Raw genomic sequence first — 19,902 nt, 5'->3', positions numbered from 1 at the left:
GCCTGACCTTGGACATGAACACCTCTCTTGGGATGTTTTCAAAGTGTAAATCCCACCCACAAAGGCAGTTTTAGAAGCAGGAATGATAAGTGTGAAGGAGCAGCTTTGAAAAGACCAATTTAGAAAGCAATGCTCTTTCCCCCTCAGGTCAGACAGTCTTTTCTGACTGATTAAGGCAAGAGCAACCGTCTTTCCAAATTCCCCCACTCCACTTCTTTCTGGAAAAAGCCTAACTCTTTAAGCACCCTGCGTTTTTGATCTGAGACAGATGGCAGATTAGAAACAAGAATCTATCTTCCCCCAATTTCCTCTCACTGGTTAAAAAGACACCTGTAATTAGATTGGATGTCTGCTGCCATTCACTTCTTCAGTTTTTCTTTAGTTGCAAAATCATTATGCAGTGGGTAGCTTCTAGAAGGCAGTGTTTTCAGACCATTTGTCATTTTAGTTGCAGCAATTATATTTACCTGACAATTAACCATTGGTTGCAGAGAATTGTTTCCAAATATTGTGCCTGATATATGTAGATGGTTTCTACTTTCTGAGATGAAAAAAAAAAAAAAACCAGGAACTTGTATTTTGTAATATTATTCCTTCAAAATACATCTTCTTAGTGATTACAGAAAGTATATATCCTTACCTTTTAAGATAAATCAGTTCTTTAAAATTATGAGGAATAAAATGTGTACATGAATCATCTATTACTGAGGTAAGCTATTTGTTTTAGTCTATCTTTGTATCAAACATATCTCCCAGTTGAGTGTTAAAAAATTATTAAAGAAAACAAGCCAGGGCACTAATTGGATATCGTCATCTGTCTGAAATGGATAAAGAATTTCTTTTAACTTAGTCTCCAAAACAGGCCAATAGTTTGTCGACAAATGGTTTTACTGGGAGGGGAAGTAAATTTCCATTGATCACACTGGCATATCTCCCAGCTTGTGTTTATATCCTCTCAGTCAAGTCCTAAGAGAAATATGTATTGTGTCCCTGGTTGTTCATAAGTCTGAAAAATGGTGTCTTCTTTGATATCAGCATAAAGCACCACCCACTGGCTTCCGAGGGGAATTTTTATTTCAAACTTATTTATAAGCTTCAAAAGAAGTTCTGAGCAAGGTAGCAGGAGGGTGTGAGTAGTGCGTTTAAAAGTATGCTTAACTTATTATACAGCAGACCTGGCTTTTTGGCAGAGAGAAGGAAAACTTAGGGGAGAAAATGTGCAGTAGGCCCCATTCAGTGGGGTTTCTTTGTTGACTGCCAACAAGACACCCAACCCTTAGCAGGAAGTTGGCCTTCATATAAAAATGTGCGTTGTCCTAGGATCATTTGATTCTGTTTTCAAAATGAGCATGTGTGGCAGAATAAACTGGAAAGGAGGCAGCAGTAATTGATCAAGATTTCCAGGAACATAAACAAAATATTTTCAAAGCCACCTTTTGCAGAAGAATTGGTGTTAAATCATTGTTGCTAGATGGTATGCCCCGGTTCTATGTAATGGAAGGTTAAACAGATTCTTGAAACAACAAAAACACCCTTCAGAATGATCTATTTTTCCAGGGCAATACAAAAGGGGTTTGCCCATTTTTGTTTTGATTGCTTCAGCTTTAAACAGGAATGGTAATTTCAGTACACGGGCACTTTAGTACCTTGCATGAAAGCAAGACATCAATTGTTGAGATGTAATCAGAAAGTACATTGCCTTATGTTTTATTTCCTTTAATCATTCTTCTTCTTTGATGGAGTGCTGGGCTTTCTAATAGAAAAGGGGAGTTTTAGAATTGCAGGCTTAGAAGAATGGTTTAGAATAGCCATCTTTAGTTTTTAAATTGCCAGGAGCCTGGTAATAACATGTCATTTTGAAGGTAATTGTTAACTATACCGTTATATTGATATAAAAAAGATGGAGATCTACCTGTGAAAATAGATGTTAATAGCAAATCTGGTATTTCCAAGCTAATAATTGGACATATTTCTGAGTGATATACCCTATAATGCATTGCTGAAATACAGACATGCTAAACAGTTGGTTTCCTTATTTGTTCGAGAACATATCATAGTCTCATTGGTAGGATATTCAGTTAGTGATCATCAGGAGGTTTCTTTTCGATGATGTTGTTTGATGGTCATCCCAGTTCTCATTCACTTCCAATTCATTTAAACTGTAGCGTTGAGCACATTGCGATTAAGTGTTTTTTTGTGTGAAATGAAATCCAGTCCTATTAATCTTACTGAATTAACTGTTCAAAATCTTACGAATTTTTTTACTGTCTAATAAAGTTATTAATAAGAAAGTAGTAATCCTCATGTTGCATCACCACTTCCTCATATCAGGGAGATGATATGATAGTTGTCTTTCTCCGCTTGACTTATTTCGCTAAGCATGATATGCTCTAGTTCCATCCATGATGTCGCAAATGGCAAGATTTCATTTCTTTTGATGGCTGCATAAGTGACTCTTAATCTCACAAAACAAACTGAGGGTTGCTGGGGGGAGGGGTTGGGAGAAGGGGGGGTGGGGTTATGGACATTGGGGAAGGTATGTGCTTTGGTGAGTACTGTGAAGTGTGTAAACCTGGAGATTCACAGACCTGTACCCCTGGGGATTAAAATATATGTTTATAAAAAAATAAAAAATTTAAAAAAAAAAAGTAGTGATCCTCAAGATATCTCACAGTTCTACTGTAAAAGACAAATTTGTTGGGACATAAGCTCATAGCTGCTCCTGCAGATCATACGTTGAAAAAATAGGCAAAAATCACCGTAGGAAGGGAGAGTCAAAGTACCTAGACTTGAAATCTGAAGGCTGTATGATGTATGGGACTTGTTTCCTGGAAAGCCCCTTCCAAGTACATATTTGGTGTTATGGTATTGTGCATGTTTTACCCTCTTACTTATTTTGGCCAACAAAGTTCCTATTTCAGAGTGATTAGTGGTGTCCATTGTAGGACTGTGGGACCAAAAGCTGAAAGAAAACTGGGGAAGACATTTCAGGAAATGTTTAGGGAGAGTAACAGACAAACCAAGGAGATAGAGAGCAGGGGCAATGGGGGAGGGGGGAGAAGACTCTACAAGATTACTGTATTCATTCACTTACCATCAGTTACTTCTGTCTGACACGTTGGCATGTCTTCTTACAGCATGGGTGTTTTACCTGCCCGGGCTCATTGTGAGCAGACTTGAGCGCAGCAGTTCTTGTTCCTTGGATTTTTCTGCCCAGGTTCAGCAGGTTTGCAAAATCACTGGGATTTGACAAGGAAACTACAAGAGACTCAAAGCCTATTTCGAATATTTACTGAGCTCTTACAATGACTTGGCCACAAAGATTGGCACTAAAATGCAGAAAAGAGTAAGACAGAGAGTCTGCCTTTATGGAGCCCACCCTCTAATGAGAAAGATAGAGAAGTAATGAAAACTGTATCATACAACATAGTCGGTGTTATAACGGAGCTACGGAAAACAAACTGTGAGCACAAAGGGGAAGTAACTCATTCTGCCTGGACAGAGCACTGGGGGGAAAACTGAGCTGAGCTTTGAGGGATAGGTAAGAGTTCCCCAAGCAGACAAGATGAGGAGGGCTTTCAAGATAGACGGAAATGTATATACAAAAGCAGAACAGAATGGGAAAATGTGAACGTAATTGTAAAACAGTTCATTATCACTGGAATCGAGATACAAATAAGAAGATGATGAGAGTAGGCAGTGGTCAAGTCATGAAGGACTTTGTATGCCTTAATAATAGGGAAGGTGCCCCTTATTCTATGAAGGAAGTGGAGCTGTTGAAAGATTCTAAGCCACACACTAAAACATCTCAATGGAAAGAGGTGGAGGGGGGATGGTGGGGAGATAGGTATGTGTGGAGACCGGGAGACGAAGAAGTGAAGAAACACTGCACTAAAGCAGTAATGATAGCAATGGAGGTGACAAAACTGGTTCAGCATATCGTAGGAGTTAGACTCAGAGTGGGTTTCATAATGAATTAGGTGTAGTGAGTGAGAAAAAGAAGAGCCGCAGTCAAGCCCACATTTCCAAGTTGGGTGAATACACTCATGTACACTCATCCTAAGATGAGTAGGCAACATAGGAGGAAGAGCAGGGTTTGGTAGGGGGAGCAGAAAAATAGATTTCCCTTTTACTCTGTTGAGTTTGGGGGGCCTGTGAGGCATCCAAGTGGGGGCGATTGAGCAGGAAATTGCAGGGCAGGTGCCAACTCTGGACAGGAGAAAGTTTCAGCCTACAGAGATAAGAGTTAAATCTGTAAGAATGGATGAGATTGCCCAAAGAGAATGACTACACAGTATTTTCCAACATTTTCATAAGTCAGTATCTCTATTTCGTGCGCTGATGATAGTGAGATATGGTCCAAAAGAGTGGAAAATTCAAGTTCCTTTCTTATATCTTTGAAGTACATTCTAGTGGTATGACTTTTTTTCTTTGCACAGAAGTAGATTACCTTCTTGATGGTGTTTTGCTAAGGTTAATATTAAAATTGACTGATACTTCCTTTTCAGGAACCAGTCAGTTGCATAGTGAGGGTAATTTGAAGTCAGACAGGTGTGTACCGGGCATCAGGAGAAAGTCAGCCATGAGATGAAAAATTAGCCACAGATTATTCACAGAGCCCAAAGTGAACAGGTGATCATTAGAAGTTATTCATCAAATGTTTTATTGAGGCATTTAGAATCAGCACTAACGGGCCTGGACGTATTAACCCATATCACAGGTAGACAAACTGAGGCCAAGTGTTATGCTACTGTTTGTGGTGGCTACGCAGTGAAACAAAACGACAGTGCTTCACTCCCAGGTTCTTTTATGCCAAGCCAAAGTTCGATGCTGCTTTGAACGAGAGGGAGATTAAAATGTTACTGAGAATATTGTGTGGTAATTGTGGGCTTTTTATTCTTTTTTTTTTTTTTCTTAAATCTAGGAATCATCCATAAAGGGAATGGAGAAAATATGTTCATTTCCCAGCAACCCCCAGTTATATCAACCATAATGGGTAATGGACACCAGCGGAGTGTAGCCTGTACCAACTGCAATGGCCCAGCTCACAACAACAAACTCTTTGCTCCTGTTGCCTTAGCTTCTGGCCCTGATGGTAGTGTGTATGTTGGCGACTTTAATTTTGTAAGACGAATATTTCCCTCGGGAAACTCCGTTAGTATTTTGGAATTAAGGTAAGTCTCCTCTAATCTCTGTTTGCTTAGCGGATGAGGAAAAAGCAAGAATGAGATAACGTGAAGAGAAAGACGTTGCCAGAAAGAGCAGAAAGTGCAGTTGCCCATAATTTAACCCTGAGCCTAAGATGCAGGAATAGGGACAAAGGACATATGTCAACATGCCCACTCCTTTGGAGACCCAGGAAGTGTTGACTTCCCTGTATGTGTGGCCTTCCCTGTTAGCATTGCTGTCACTGACATGGATCTCAGTACTTCCAGCTGCTCAGGTAAGTCACTCAACCTCTGTTGGTCACGATGGACATTGTTCAAAAATATTTGTTTCATTCTAGCAGGTAGAGGTAATGCCAGATCCAAAAGGCTACATTTTCCAAGTTCTCCAGGTTCAGTCTTTTGAAGTGGTCACTTCATAAAAAAGAAGATAGAAGTCTGTGTTTGTGTACCCTGATAAGGAAGGAAGAACTCAGTTTTTTGTTTTTTTGTTTTTTTTACACTTGAAAGCTCTATTCCATTGGGGGAGGAAAAAAGATTAAAGCATTCATCGTTAGACTTTCTTAATCCATTCTAGGAATTTTCTTGGGAGTCCAAAGTATTTTGACACCTTTTGAAAGGAATTCATACCTTCTGGTATTACATGTTCTGAAGTTACACAAAGATTACAACTAAATAGACTATGGCCTAATCAGCGTTATTTCTCCTTTTCTGAAGTCACAGGATGCAAATATATGCCCTCTGGAGTCCTAGAAAAGGGAACCACCCCTGCCCATACCAGTGAGGGTAGACAGACCTGTTTTCTTTCTTCTGGGTAAATGGATAGAGTCTTCTCTCCAGTTGGTTATGACAGCTTTATCCCTGACACATACCTTGGGAACTTTAGGCTGAAAGTTTCTCTTGTTCCAGGAGATTTTGATGCCATCCTATAAACTCATCCATAAAACAGTTGTTGCCTCAGGCATCACCTCATTGTCCTGAAAGATAGTGACCAAAAATAGTGCCTGGGAGAACAGAGACATTGATGGAGTAACTTCTATATACAGGGCACCATCAAGGCCAGTCAAAACATATGAGAAGTCTTGGGTCATTTCCACTTAACATTATGTTCACACAAGCATGGAAATTTGAATATATGAGGACATTCCTTGAAATTTTTCAGATTCTCGTGCTTGCTCTGGAATCTACCTCCTTTTTCTCAGACTAAGTTAGTCCTTCACACCTAGCTGAGGACATCTTCCAGTCCCAAGACCCCATCATTTTTCAAAGTAATTCATTCCAATTTTAATGTTTCTTAATTATAATTGGAGACACTGTCATGGAGAAGAAAGCTGTTAAGTCCCTTGACTGATTTTTTAAAAATAGGCTAACATTAAGATTTTATAAGGGTAAAGTGCACCTAGAGAGTCTACAGGGGTATTAAGTCATAGCACCCTGCTCTAATCAAACGTTCACGTACCTTAGGGCGTCACACCTCATGGAGACTTGTCATTTCCATCAGTATATCTCTTTGGGCACATACTTACTGGAAAGCGAATGAGGAAGGACAAGGTGATTGTATGCCCACATTTAGAAATAATTTCTACAACATTCAACATTGTTTTCAAAATCCTAGGGATGCTCCTTTTACATGATGCCAAACATTGATGGAGCACTGAACGCTTAATTCACCATCTAAATGTTTCTAGTCATGCAGATATTAGCTCTCAAGTAGACAAAGACCTCACTAATCCTATAAAGCCTATATAGCTAGACCTCTGTAGCTAACTCCTCAAAGGAAAAACCATAAGATTAGCTAGAAAAACAAATACCAAGACTAATAATATTACCATAAAGAAAACCCAGCTAAGTTTAGTCCTTTCCTTTGTGATTTAAATGCAAATTTTCCTAAGGTGGAACAATTTTCATTCACTGATGAGATTCTCCTTTGCTCAGGGATCCTTAACAGTTCACAGATTTGCATTTTGGTCCAAAGTACCTTATGACCTTCAACACAAAGTCATTCAAAGAATAAAATCACGTAACTTGGACCCCAATTGCAAAGTGATTTTCTCAGTATAAAGAAAAATCCATTTCTGGCAGTGTGAAGTATTGTCCAATCCCTCTATTCATTCTTACTCCACAGTACTGTTCTCTCACATTGTCACAGCTCTTCAAACACATAGGCAAGCACACGCCATGAGCTCACACACCCAAGCTCTCTCACTTAGCCTGAATCTAGCTAGCTTTTCTGAGCTCACATCCTTTAAAGCAGTTCTTCTTAACTTATTTTTTTTTAATTCTCAGCCCCCCTTTCAGAGGGCTGTTGGACCTCTTCCCCGGGGGGCGGGGGGGGGGGCATGTTCACACAAAATTGTACGTGTGTTTTCAGGGGTCCCAAATTTCCCCTTTCTGCCTGCTAGCAACCTACCCCTTTCATAGACTCATGGTTACCATTCCCTGGATTAGGTTCAAACGGAAAAGAAGTAGTTCTCTCTTGTGTTAGGTTCAAGGAGGAGAAAAATAGTTTTCCCTTATCTACTCTAATACTCCTATGCTTGGCCATCAGAGAAAGAAACTGATGGAATTTACATGATTTTGACCTAATTGATAAGTAACTCCCTATTTTCCTATAGTCAAAACCATCAAACTAGTTTATGTCAGCAAACATTATCTGTTATCTTTACTCAGACACTAATAATAGTTCTTATTAGATTCACCTAAAAACTGTGTCTGGCTTGATCAGTAGTCTATACTTTATACATTGCATCTTTGACGTATGATTGGTAAATTTATTTATTTTCTTTATAGCTTCCAGATTTAAACTTCCTGTGGAGAAATAAGTTGATATAATAAGTCTCTGCTATGTTAAGAACCATAATGTTCAATGGATTCCATTGCATATAGATAGAAACTTCATTTTGTACCAGTTTTTTTGTTGTTGTTAAAATTTGTTGATTTAATTGCTGCCATCACCCTCCCCCTCCCAGTGCGTATTAGTCATTTTACTTGGTTGAGTCATCCGTTTCCTTGGAAACACAGACTAATATAGTCATTATGTTATTGGTTGCACTTAAAGCTGTGAATGGAAGAGCAAGGTTGTCAATAGGTTATTACAGAAGGGATAGAGAACATTCCAGATCTTGACCCTCTGTCAAGGTTATTCATTATATAACTTAACCATTCTGCTCTCTACTTCTCTATCTATAAAACTGATTTCAAGTTAATATTTGAGCATCTTCTTACATGTCTTATGTGGTTTAAGTTGTTTTAAGACCCACAGATGCATAGTTCTCAGCCCAAAGTTTGATGGCATTTTGTTTGCTCTGACATAAAGTTTGCTCCTACTGGATGCCCTTCTATCTTTCCTTCTCTTCCATCCTCTTGTTTCATTGTGGGCCACATTGAAAATTTCCAGGTGCCCTTTGACATGTCAAAGATTGGAAGACTGTAGATTTTTCCTTCCTCAGCTCTGCTGATCCAAACTCTCCCTGATTGAATTTCTTTCATCTGACCTCAGAAATAATTGCATTTTCATTGGTTGCCAATCATTTATTTCCTTTAGCTGGCCCATCATTGACTGAATGGGGAGAGTAAGGAAAAGTCAGTTCTGTCTTTATCATTAGCAATATAGCAAGAGCAACAATATTATTTCTTGTTATTTAAAGTATAGAGTACTCTTTTGCCCATTGACTACAGATTTCATCCATACATACACATCTTAGTCCTTCATTCCAGTGGGAAATTGAGGTAAGATAATAAAGAAGAGAAGATTAAAAGATCATTATGTAAGTAATTAAACCTAAGGGAATCTTAAAAATACATTCTGTGAGGATTTTTATAAAGACACATTCATTTCTATAAGAGATAGTTTAGGCCTAGTTATCCCTGTGGTTTTGCTTCTCATGTTAAAATTTCATACACACACATTTTGGTAACACAAAAGGAACATCACAGATTTGTGAGCTTAGTGTTAGAAAAGTCCATGGAGATATCTGGTACAACATGGCACCCACTACATGCCTGACGTTTGATCACATCTACTTCGTTTGATCCCTTTCAGTTAATAGGAAACTTAAATACCCCTCTAGACAGCCCATTGAATCTTTGGAGTGCTCTTTTAGAAAATTCTTGCCTACACTGAACTGAAATCCACCTTCATAAAACATCCACTCAGAAACAGCAAATGTTAGCATCTGCAGCAGCTTGGCAGCCACTCCTCTCTTAGACCTGACACGTTTCCATGTGTGTGAAGACAGACCTCATAGGTTCCTGGGCTCCCTCTTCTTCAGTGTGAACATCCCCAAGTCTACTATTTCTTATCAATTATGACTTCATTTCTTCTTCCTTGGATTATGGCCTCAGGGCCATAGTTCGGTCTTCTGAAACTAATAGGGATAATTATATACATGAAAATAGGAGGCACCATATCAAGTCCTTTGTAAGAATTCAAATATGAATATCCCTTTGCTTCCCTCTCAAATTCTAATTTCACAAATCTATTAGAAAACCTATTAAGCATGAATGGAAATTATTTATTCTTTATAAAAACCTCATGCTGTTATTGTTCATGATGCTGATATTCTCCGGATATTTATTTTGTCCATCCCTCAAAATGAAAGAAAGATGAAAATAAGAACCTGGCAAAAGTTTCTTGGTACCTTGAGTAACTTGGACTCAACATATGTCAATGTGACATAAAAATTTCTCTTGCAATTCTACCGTTTCTTTTACAGTGACTGGTTAATATTTCCTCCATCGTTCTCAGGACTTGATTCCTGTCCCTGACTAGGGATCGAGTGGAACTAGAGTAGCACCCACTTAGGAGCAGTTAGCATGCAGAAGGCCAGGGGAACTTGTAGAGCACGCTGCTGAAGGAACAAATGGAGTCTGGATTTTGAGAGCTTGGAAAATAACTGAGAAATGGCCAAGAACCATCCTTTTGTCAGCAACACTGGAGCAACAAATAGAGAAACACTCCATGTAGATGAAATAGGTGGTGACCTTACCAGGGTGAGCTCATGTATTAGTGGTAGCACTCAACGGTTCCCTCCCCCGACCCAGAAACATCTTTGCTGGCCTTCCAAGGTGCCCAAATTCCCGCTCTAAGAAATGTGTTCCCTTGAGCTGCCACATTGCATCTTTAAGAGTCCCCAACACAGGAACCTCTGTTAGAATGACCTATCAAGCTAAAATCATCGTTAGTCCTTGGGCACTGATTCATTTGTTGGATTGGCTTCCAAGGAACGGCCAGCTAAAAACTGGGCCCTAAAACACAGGACAGGTAAGAAGTGAGAGGGGCAAGGGACATAGCCAGAACATGAGGGAAGATAGTCTTAGGTGAGGGTTGCTGGAGTTGGAAGCTCTCAGAAATCAGCAAATGGCAGAAGTGGGAACTTAGTCTTCAAAGGAAGAATATCACAGAAAGATGAGTAGGGAGGGAAGACCACTTTGGGACATCAAATATTTCTGGCTAAGCATAACAACATGCGGTTGAGTGCTATGGCCACCACAGAGCAGGCCAGGCAAACTCACGATGCCAGATCACTAGGCAGCAACTCCACAGTAGGCATATCCTCTCTTTCTCCATCCCTCACCTCACAAAAGTAGAAAAGGAATGGGTCGAACCTGACGTTAAGTGAAAGAAGCCAGTCACAAAAGGGCACATATTTTATGAGTCCATTTATATGAACCACCCAGAATAGGCAAATCCATAGAGGCAGAAAGCAGATTCATCACTCCCTGGGCCTAGGGCAGGTCAGGAATAGGTATTGACTGCTAATGGGTATGGGCTTTCTTCCTGAGGTGATGAAAATGTTCTGGAATTGGATGATGGCGATGGTGGCACAACTCTCTGAGTGGTACTAGAAACTGCTGAATTGTACTTTTTGGAAGGGTAAATTTTATGGTATGTGAATTATATCTCAATAATTTTTTTAATTAAAAAAGAATAGATGGCCCTTTTAATCATCTTGAACCTGAGAAAATCCAAGATCGGCTTAAAGACCCTACCATGGGGAACATTTCTTGCTCGCAAAAAGATTCGCAGTTCCACTCCTTTCTCCTCCTAAGTGGTGGCCAGCTTCAAGTCAGTGAGTTGCCAGGCGGCAGTGCCTACCGATGGGCCCAGGCACTTGTGAAGAGCTCACACTGGCACCTCAGCGTGTAGTCAGTTGCTAGCTAGACAACGAACTGACTTTGGTGGTGGCTCAATCCTGAATCAATAACTATAAGTAATTCTGAGACAGAACAAGGTCACACACTGGAAATAAATTCCGTCATTTTCACTTCCTCCTTCTGAGATGTTAATGAGAGAAGCTGCTCTGCATAATACGGGACATCTTTCCAAATTCACAGCGACATTCTTGGCAGGATCAGAAGCAGCTGCAAGAAAGTCAAACCACTCTCCTCCCCACCCCTTGCCATTACCATTTCAAAACCCTTTGTAGCCACACAAATGGTTCTGTACCATGAGAATCTTCATTTTGGATGAAGCCGTGTTTTAATGAGGTCCTTCTAGTACTTCCACAACTAAACTTCCTTTGGGAAATGATTTGAGCCAGCCTGGAGCACACTCACCTGCTAATTTAGAGGCTGCAAAAACAGGCAAGGGTCTACTGATAAAAAAAAAAAAAAAACTCAAAGAGGTCCAAATGCCTGAGGCCAGATTTCTAATCAGAGCTTCCAGGCTTACCTTTTGACCTTTTGTGTCAAACCACAGGATGCCTACCCTTTTGAGGCAGGCCAGGGAAAGAGAAGAGTCAGTGGATCCTGACCTGTGGCCCAACTAGTAAAATCCCAGAAAGATTTTCTTTAAAAAGAGTTGAATCAGTAGGAGCAGATAGCTACAGATGAAATCATTTTGTATCTTCTCTTCTTCCCTGACATTCTGAAGAATAAGAACATTTTCTAGTTTAGATAAAAAGATGTGTTACCTTCATGTTTTTTTTTAATGACATAAAGGGCGAGATTTAAAAGGATTTTCAAATTAAAATGACTGTATTTCACAGATGATTATAGCCTTTTAATTCAGGGCAGATTTGACCCAAAGTCAGGCCTGTACACAGACTGCATCCCCGATGTGAGAAGCTTCATCTCAGGTCCCAGAGTACCATGTGCCAAGACACTTACCAATGAGGGGCCCCCAAAGTGGTCTGCTTCTTCTGACCTGATGGGTCTGTTTTGCTGACCCAAGTTGCCCCTTTAGAGCACAGAGCATTAGAAGACACAAGAGCTTAGTAGTTGATGTTCATGATGTTTTACTGAAGCTAATCTGATGCAGCAGTTCTGATACCAGGGACATTCTGCCATGGTCTAAGAGAAAACATATATACTTTTCATTTAAGTTTTTGAGTATTGCTAAGGAATGTGCTGCTGTACACAAGAGATGTCTCTATCTTATCTCTGAGATCATATAAGTGGCTTTGGGATAGATTTGGGATGTCTGTTGCACACAAGGCTTGATTTTACATTTTGGTGAATGGCTTTCAAAACAGACTCTGGAATGGTCAGAATCTTTGTAGTGGCTACTTCTTCAAAGCCAGTGGTTCTTAAGAATCCAGTGGTTTTTAAACCTTTGTCTGTATCAAAATCACCAGCTGGGTTTGTTAAAAATCAAACTTCCGAGCCCCACTTCCACTTCAAGGTTCTGACTGGGGAGAACCCCAGGAAACTGCTCATAGAGCGGGAACCCAGGTAGTTCTGATGAAGATGTTCCAGAGGGAAAAAACTGCCTTCGAGCTCTGCCCACCCACCAAGCAAGATAGCCAATCACCCTGACGCCATCTTAGGAGGAGAAGTCAGGTGGGGTCAGGTCCACTTTGGCTTGTACATCCAATGAAATGATCCCCATGGAGTTTCTAATAGCCACAAACTGAGTTAGAACTGGGTGTGTCTGGTTGAATTTGGCTTGTTGAATGATACTGATGATTCTCTATTTGTTTTTACTTGCTATTCGTGGATAACCTTGTGCACCCTAGAAACAGAGATACCAGACATAGGTAAGCAAACCACACCGGCAGCGACCTAATGCCCCTTCTTGCCTAACAGGCCACCTCCTAATAACAGGCTAACAGGGAGATTTTAGTTTTTCAGTAAAGCGAAAGGAATAATGTGAAAGCACGTTTAGAAGTTAGGATTCTGGTAAGTGTCTAACAAAAGAAGAGAGCTCCACTGAGTGGGAATTTGCTGGAGGATCAGACTGTATGGAAAAGAAAACAAGATAAGTGAGACCTGGCAGTTCAGTACTTCATGGGAAAGCAAAGTCTTAAGTCTCATTATGTTTTCCTTAGGTGATATCACAAATGAGTCTGTAAGTTCAAACAGATTCAATGTTTTCAAGCTGCGGTAGTAAGGGAGGTGATACGGCAATCTTCTCAGATCCAGAAATATAGTTGGCGAGTGTATTAAAAGACAGTGACCATGATGACCTTCTTGAATAAGATTTTTCCTCTTTCCTTTTGTGTGACCTCATGGTTTTTATTTCTTCCCACCAAAAAGAAGTAATAGAAAAACTTTAAACCAACCATTTACCAACAATGACACAGAGCTCTGAAATTAATCATAATGAGCATTTCTATTCAATTTGTTTATGCATTACACTTGTCAAAACTGTTCTAAATTACCTGAAATTGCAAAGGAGAAAATTGAATTTGTTCATTTCCGAATGCCAATTGTCATCAGAATGGCACTGATAGGGTTTTTAATTTGGATTTCGTTTGAGAGATGCCACTTCCTAAATGCCAGTGCACAAGCTCAGCCTCGCTACTTTGGCATAACTGATTCCTTAAGCAAATTAAGCTGGTTGTCAAATTGCTTACTGGTTAAGTGTTGCACAGTATTAATTATAAGCATTAATTGTCCATTTAACAATCTATGTGATTTTAACTAGCATGAATGAAGTGATCTTTGCTAAGTTGAAGGGCACCGCTCAAATGTAAAGCTAACCAGAAGGTGACAATAAGTCTAACACTGAAGTTACAAAAGAAATCTTCACATATCTCAAATTGCAATATGCATGTGGACACAAGGGATTAGAACAAATTGAAATGTAGTCCAGCAGTTTTCTTTCTCGGGTATGGCATGTTTTTAAAAAGTGGAAAGAAACCAATCTCCAAAGAGCTCAAGTGCACTTGGGAAATGGCAAGAAATGGCAAGAAATTACATATCAATATAGGAGACCTTCCTGACTGTTAGCTGTCAAGAAAATAACATTAATCAGATTTGAATTTTGTGTGTTGGGCTATTCCATTTTCTAAAGGCCAGCACACAAAATTTTAAAACAGCCTAGCTGAGCAAAATAGAATATGCTGCTCGGTTAGAAGAAGGCAGGAACAACATTTTTTTTTTTGCTACCTTCAGGACTAAAGTATTCTGAAGGTACTTTGTACACACAGTCACATAGGATCTAATCTAGTCTCAGTCAGGGCATAGTCTTGTTAGTGACCCTGGGCAAGCCCTTTATGTGTCTGGGTTTCCTCAGCTGAGATTTGAGGAGAATGATAATTTTAACTTCCCTCACAGGCACATTGGGGATATTCAATAATAAATGAATGTAATGCATTCCAAAGTGCTTTTCTGCGAATAACATTTCTCTTGGAAAAATAGCCTATGGACTTTTCCTAAACAAAACATGATTAATCTGGCTCAGCTGAAACTTCCACCAACTGGCTACCAAAATATTGAAGGGTGTTTCAGGGAAAGGTTGTGACCCCCTTTTTATTCTAGAAAGATCTTATGGGCACTGGAGAAATTTTATTCTAAAGGCAAAAATTCAACTAAATATGTAAAAACTTTTACCCAAACCCCTATTTAAGCAGTCTTTGCTACAGAGATGTCTTGTCTGATATGACTGCCAAATCAATTCTGGAGTCTGTTGGGGCCCTTTACAGTTTATTTACAGCAGCTGCCATGGTGGTTCCAGGGTTGAAGATGTCCCTGGAATCTACTGAATTCTCTTATTTGATGAAGTGAAGGTAAGTAGAAAAAAATCAAGTATTCCAATAGGATCTGATTTTTTTCCAATTAAAACTATAAACTGGGTCTCAAATCAGTATCTGCTAGCTTTTACTATCATTAACATACACAGATATGCTTAGAGGGCAAATATAATTACAAATATAATCAGAAGCATGCCAGCCCTTAAGGGCAACTTAATTACCCTGATGATCCTCTCCCTGCCATTTTGCTGGGGTAGGTAGCCAAGACCTGGACATTTCTGTGTATTAGTTAGTTTCATGTCCTACAGTTTAGTTCAGAAGTAACTGAACATTAACCCCATCAGAGAGTCTGCTGGCACTGAAGACAGAGATGAATATGGTTCCTGCCTACAGAGAGTGTACAGTGTAGTTGGAGAGATGTGAAAAAAATAGTGCTTACACCTAGCACTCACATCTTGGTTTCCAGTACCATTCTCCAACATAAGGAACCAGGGGTCATTAGCAAAATGATTCATTCCAGTACTCAGGCAGAGATTATAAGAGATGAACCTTGAGCAACTTTTAATGCCAAAAAGTAGAGAAGGAGTAAAACAAAAACAAAACAAAACAAACAAACAAACAAAAAAAAAACCCCTCCACGCTGATGGATGTATGTCAAAGTGTCTCACAAGCCAACAGGAACAGTGGCCAATGCCAGAGCCTTTTGAACAACAAAGTAATGTAGCATTGGGTTGTAATAAAAAAAATAAACAAATACCCATCTCTACTGATACAAATGAACACCTGAATTCATAAATAAATGGAGGAGAAAAGATAAAGCTCTCATACAGAAGATTTCCAAATTGTTTATGTAGACACTCTACCCTCAAGAAGGTGGAGTATAATTCCCTACCCCTCAAGTGTTGCCTTCACAGAGTGACTTCCTTCCAAAAAGCACAATCTGGAAATTGGGAGAGAAAGAGTAACTTTACACTGGAGAAACCTGATAAACTCTACCTCAGCCAGGTGATCAAGGTCAACATTGACAATGATTAGTCATGTTGAGTTATGTATCTTTGATTTGATTTGATTTGATTTGATGAGAATGGCACTTTACCCCTGTGGTCTTCCCCTCCAAAACCTATAACCTCGGTCTAACCAGGAGGAAAAAAAATTAGACACATTCCAGTAGAGGGAATCTTATAAAATACCTGACCAATACTCCTTAAAACATTTAAGGTCATAGAAACAAGTCTGAGAAACTGTCATAGCCCAGGGGGCCTAAGGAGACATGATGACTAAATATAAAATTCCATATCCTAGATGGAATCCTGGAACAGGAAAATGACATTAGGTAAAAACTAAGGAAATCTTAATAAAATATGGACTTCAGTTTATCTCTAAAAACAATGCTAATACAATATGACAGGTGCTGATAAGTCATATGTCCCTCCTCTTCTCAGCTCTTATCTTTCCTCCTCTACTTCTGTTTACACACTTGACAATCATAGCCTGTTTGCTGAACCGACTCCCACCTTGGACCATTAATTTCATGAAGAAAGGGGCTGTATCACACAGAAGAGGTCTACAGACCACAGCACAGTTCTCGGCACATTAGTGCACTTAGTAAATACTTCTTCATAGATTAATGAACAATTACGTGGTTAGTGGTACTAAGGAAGGAACTCAGATGAAAGAGGAGAGGCTTAGATAATGACCATGAAGATAAAGAGAAGTGGAAAGACTGGAGAAGAGTTTAGGAGGTAAAATTTTTAAAAGCACGATGTTTTACTGGATATGGAGAATGATGGAAAGAAGGAATGAAGAATAGCTCCTGGCTTTGACAACCGGGCATGGGCCAGGATTTGGGGCTAATTAATATGATATGGAATCCCCAAAATACGGGTAAATGCAGTACAAATAACCCAGACTAGAGATTTGGGAAGGCTTTCTTCAGGAGATGATAACTGAATAGAGTCTTAACAGGCATGTGAGGATTTACTAAGTGAAGAAAGGCTTGTCTACCACACCAAGGAATGTTAAAAAGTTTTTAGGGTTCTTAAAGATAGGGATCCAACCTTAGGATCAAGCAAAATATCCCCCAAACCAACATTACCCCAGTCATCGAAAAAATGGGATTAGGAAGAATCAAAATGAATGAATGAGCTCAGCCATGTACACAGATAAAAATATCACAAGAGATCCCATGCAAATATGTAATTAAAGAGTTTCAGGAATATCAAAATCCAATCAAGGTAACTTTACCATCACCTTTAAAAGATGCAGTTGATTTGATTATAACCCTCCAAAAAAGTCAAATATAATCAGTTCTACTATGTCCTGAAAGAAGACAAAATGGATTAGAAAAATGTGGTGGTCAACTAAAAAAAGGAAGATTAGAGAGGAAAAGTTTGGCAATGCATTTCCAGCACAGCCTTCCATAAACAACACGTCTTTCAATTTACAACAGGACCCTGGAGGCTGATAGGGTCCCCAGTGAGGTCGGAAGCCTGGAGAAGTAGGGTTCTGAAGGATGGGAAGGCAGGAAAGAAGGACTTCTGTTTGGGATTTGTTGAGTTTGAGGTGACTGTGAGCCATCCAGGCAGGATTGGAGCGGTATTGATGAAAAAAAAATTATTTCACGGGATTTTCTGTCATCTGCTTCTTTCTCTGCTCCCCAAATGGAAGGTATTGAAATGCCAGCTTCATTTCAGTTTAGCAGTACACACTGAGTTTTTTTTTTAATACCCAATCCCCTTACTAGAAAACCAAAGTAGTATCCATTCCCTCAGTACATGAGAAAGAAGATACATTTATTTTTTTTTTCATCTCTTAAGAGAATTTTCCATTTGCAACAAAAAACAGATCCCAGGGAATGCATATTGAACAAACTGCTTTGAATAACTTTACTTTTCTCTCCCTTAGCACAAGTCCTGCTCACAAATACTATCTGGCTATGGACCCTATGTCTGAATCACTTTATCTATCAGACACCAATACTCGAAAAGTCTACAGGTTGAAATCTCTTGTGGAAGCGAAAGATCTGTCCAAGAATTTTGAAGTGGTGGCAGGAACAGGTGATCAGTGCCTTCCCTTTGACCAGAGTCACTGTGGAGATGGCGGAAAAGCATCAGAAGCTTCACTGAACAGCCCTCGAGGTAAAAAAAAAAAAAAAAAAAAAAAAATATTGAATCTTTTGTTCATCTAAAGACTTCATTTGGCGTCACAAAATCTTAAGACTGTTGCCGTACTGTAGTCCATCTATCTCAATATTGCTTCTGACACACATTGTCTCTGAAGTCCATCCCAGAAGATAGGCATGGTCAAGGCTAATTTCTAGGTAATATGCATTTGTATAGTCATAAGTGTTATTAAAATGTCAAAATGTTTATTCTCCTTTCTGCCTAGGATAACAAATTCAAGTTTTGGATTGGGGGAGGAGATGATTTTGCCTTCTGTGGGAACTTGACCTTACTGCTGTCTGTCCTAAATTTATTCCTCAGTCTTCAAGAGTCAATCCTCAATTCTGTTGCCTGGGATTTGTGAATAGATCTGTGTTCTCTCCATCAGCTTCATAATTTTATAGACTTGGAATCAATTCCCATCTTAGGCCACTAAGCAGAAGGATGGTCAACTTTAAATGTTATCATATATCGTCCACCATATCTCGTTAATTATTTAAACATTATTCTCTGTTCCTTCTCCATGATGGGGTGTGTGTATGTGTGTGTGTGTGTGTGTGTGTGTGTGTGTGTGTGTGTGTGAAAGAAAGAGAGAGAAAGAGATGCACACACACACACACACACTTTTACTTTAGTAGGTTTTATGAAGTATTCATTTGGTGGGTTTTAAGAACCAATGTGGTCCTTTTAAACTATTACACAGATAAAACACATTGGTTGCAGAAAAATTAGAAAAAAGAGAGTGCAAAAAATATTTTTAATTAAAGTCACCCATAATTCTACCACATACAGAAATCAACTGTTAATATTTTGGCATATATCCTTCTAGACTTTTTCCTGTGAATATCATATATTTTATTTTCTAATAATGGAATCATAGTATAGAATGCTATTCTATAATCTGCTTTTCACACTTAATATATTATGAACATCTTTCCATGCCAAAAAGTATAGTGAGGTCAGTGTGTTTCATTTGTTAGATGGTCACTTATTTCAAATATTAAGAGGTTACTCTTTAGCCATTTGACATTTGCCATATGGGTATTAAATTCCAACTATAATCAGAGTTTAAAGCCTTCCCTTTCTTCAAGGCCATATTCAAGTCCTATGTCTTTTGTAAATCCCCTCTGGCTAACCCCAGCCCATTAAATCTGAATTTCTCTAACAGGGTCTACACCACCCAATTACTACTAGATTATATTTTGCCTTCTTTTACTTCTTTTACTTCCCGGTTCTTTCACGAATGGGAGGTTTTTTTATTACCAAGGCAAGCTACTTGAGCTGAGAAGCTACATCTAATATTTCTTCTAAATCTTCCCCACTTCCCCAGCAATATCTTGTACAATGTGGGATCTCCTATACATGCTTGTCGTGTAATTGATCAGTTAGGTAACGCTTATGTATATCAAATATTCCTAAAAGGAATTTCAGTAACACTTTAAAAATATGGCCTTTCTTTCCCAAAAGGAATATAAGCCCCACAAGTATCATGGTAAAGTGTTTTAAGATGTTTCTTGTCTGGTGCCAGCTCTCATTCCTTACACATAGTAGGTTCACAATAAATATTTGACGAGTGAATGCTTAACTCAGTGCAACATATAATCAACTCATCTTTCAAGGAAATGTATTGGGCTAGGTCCCACCTTTAACACAGGTTTA

At 39.1% G+C, this 19,902-nt stretch overlaps 1 protein-coding gene across 7 annotated transcripts in view; it reads left to right on the top strand.

Annotated features, from left to right (window-relative positions):
- TENM1 (teneurin transmembrane protein 1) overlaps nt 1-19,902 on the top strand; it is a 794,330-nt gene that overhangs the window by 675,474 nt on the left and 98,954 nt on the right. For 6 of the 7 annotated variants that reach the window (XM_032329990.1, XM_032329993.1, XM_032329991.1 and 3 more), the window contains 3 exons: nt 4,925-5,174; nt 13,124-13,144; nt 17,987-18,219. In XM_032329990.1, coding sequence (XP_032185881.1) covers nt 4,925-5,174; nt 13,124-13,144; nt 17,987-18,219 — 504 coding nt within the window. The remainder of the gene's footprint in view (nt 1-4,924; nt 5,175-13,123; nt 13,145-17,986; nt 18,220-19,902) is intronic. The other variant, XM_032329992.1, reaches the window with a different exon arrangement.

Source organism: Mustela erminea, chromosome X (genome assembly GCF_009829155.1).
Source record: "Mustela erminea isolate mMusErm1 chromosome X, mMusErm1.Pri, whole genome shotgun sequence".
Classification (NCBI taxonomy): Eukaryota; Metazoa; Chordata; class Mammalia; order Carnivora; family Mustelidae; genus Mustela; species Mustela erminea.
Note: the sequence above shows the minus strand (reverse complement) of the source record. Positions and strands in the feature narration are given on the sequence as shown.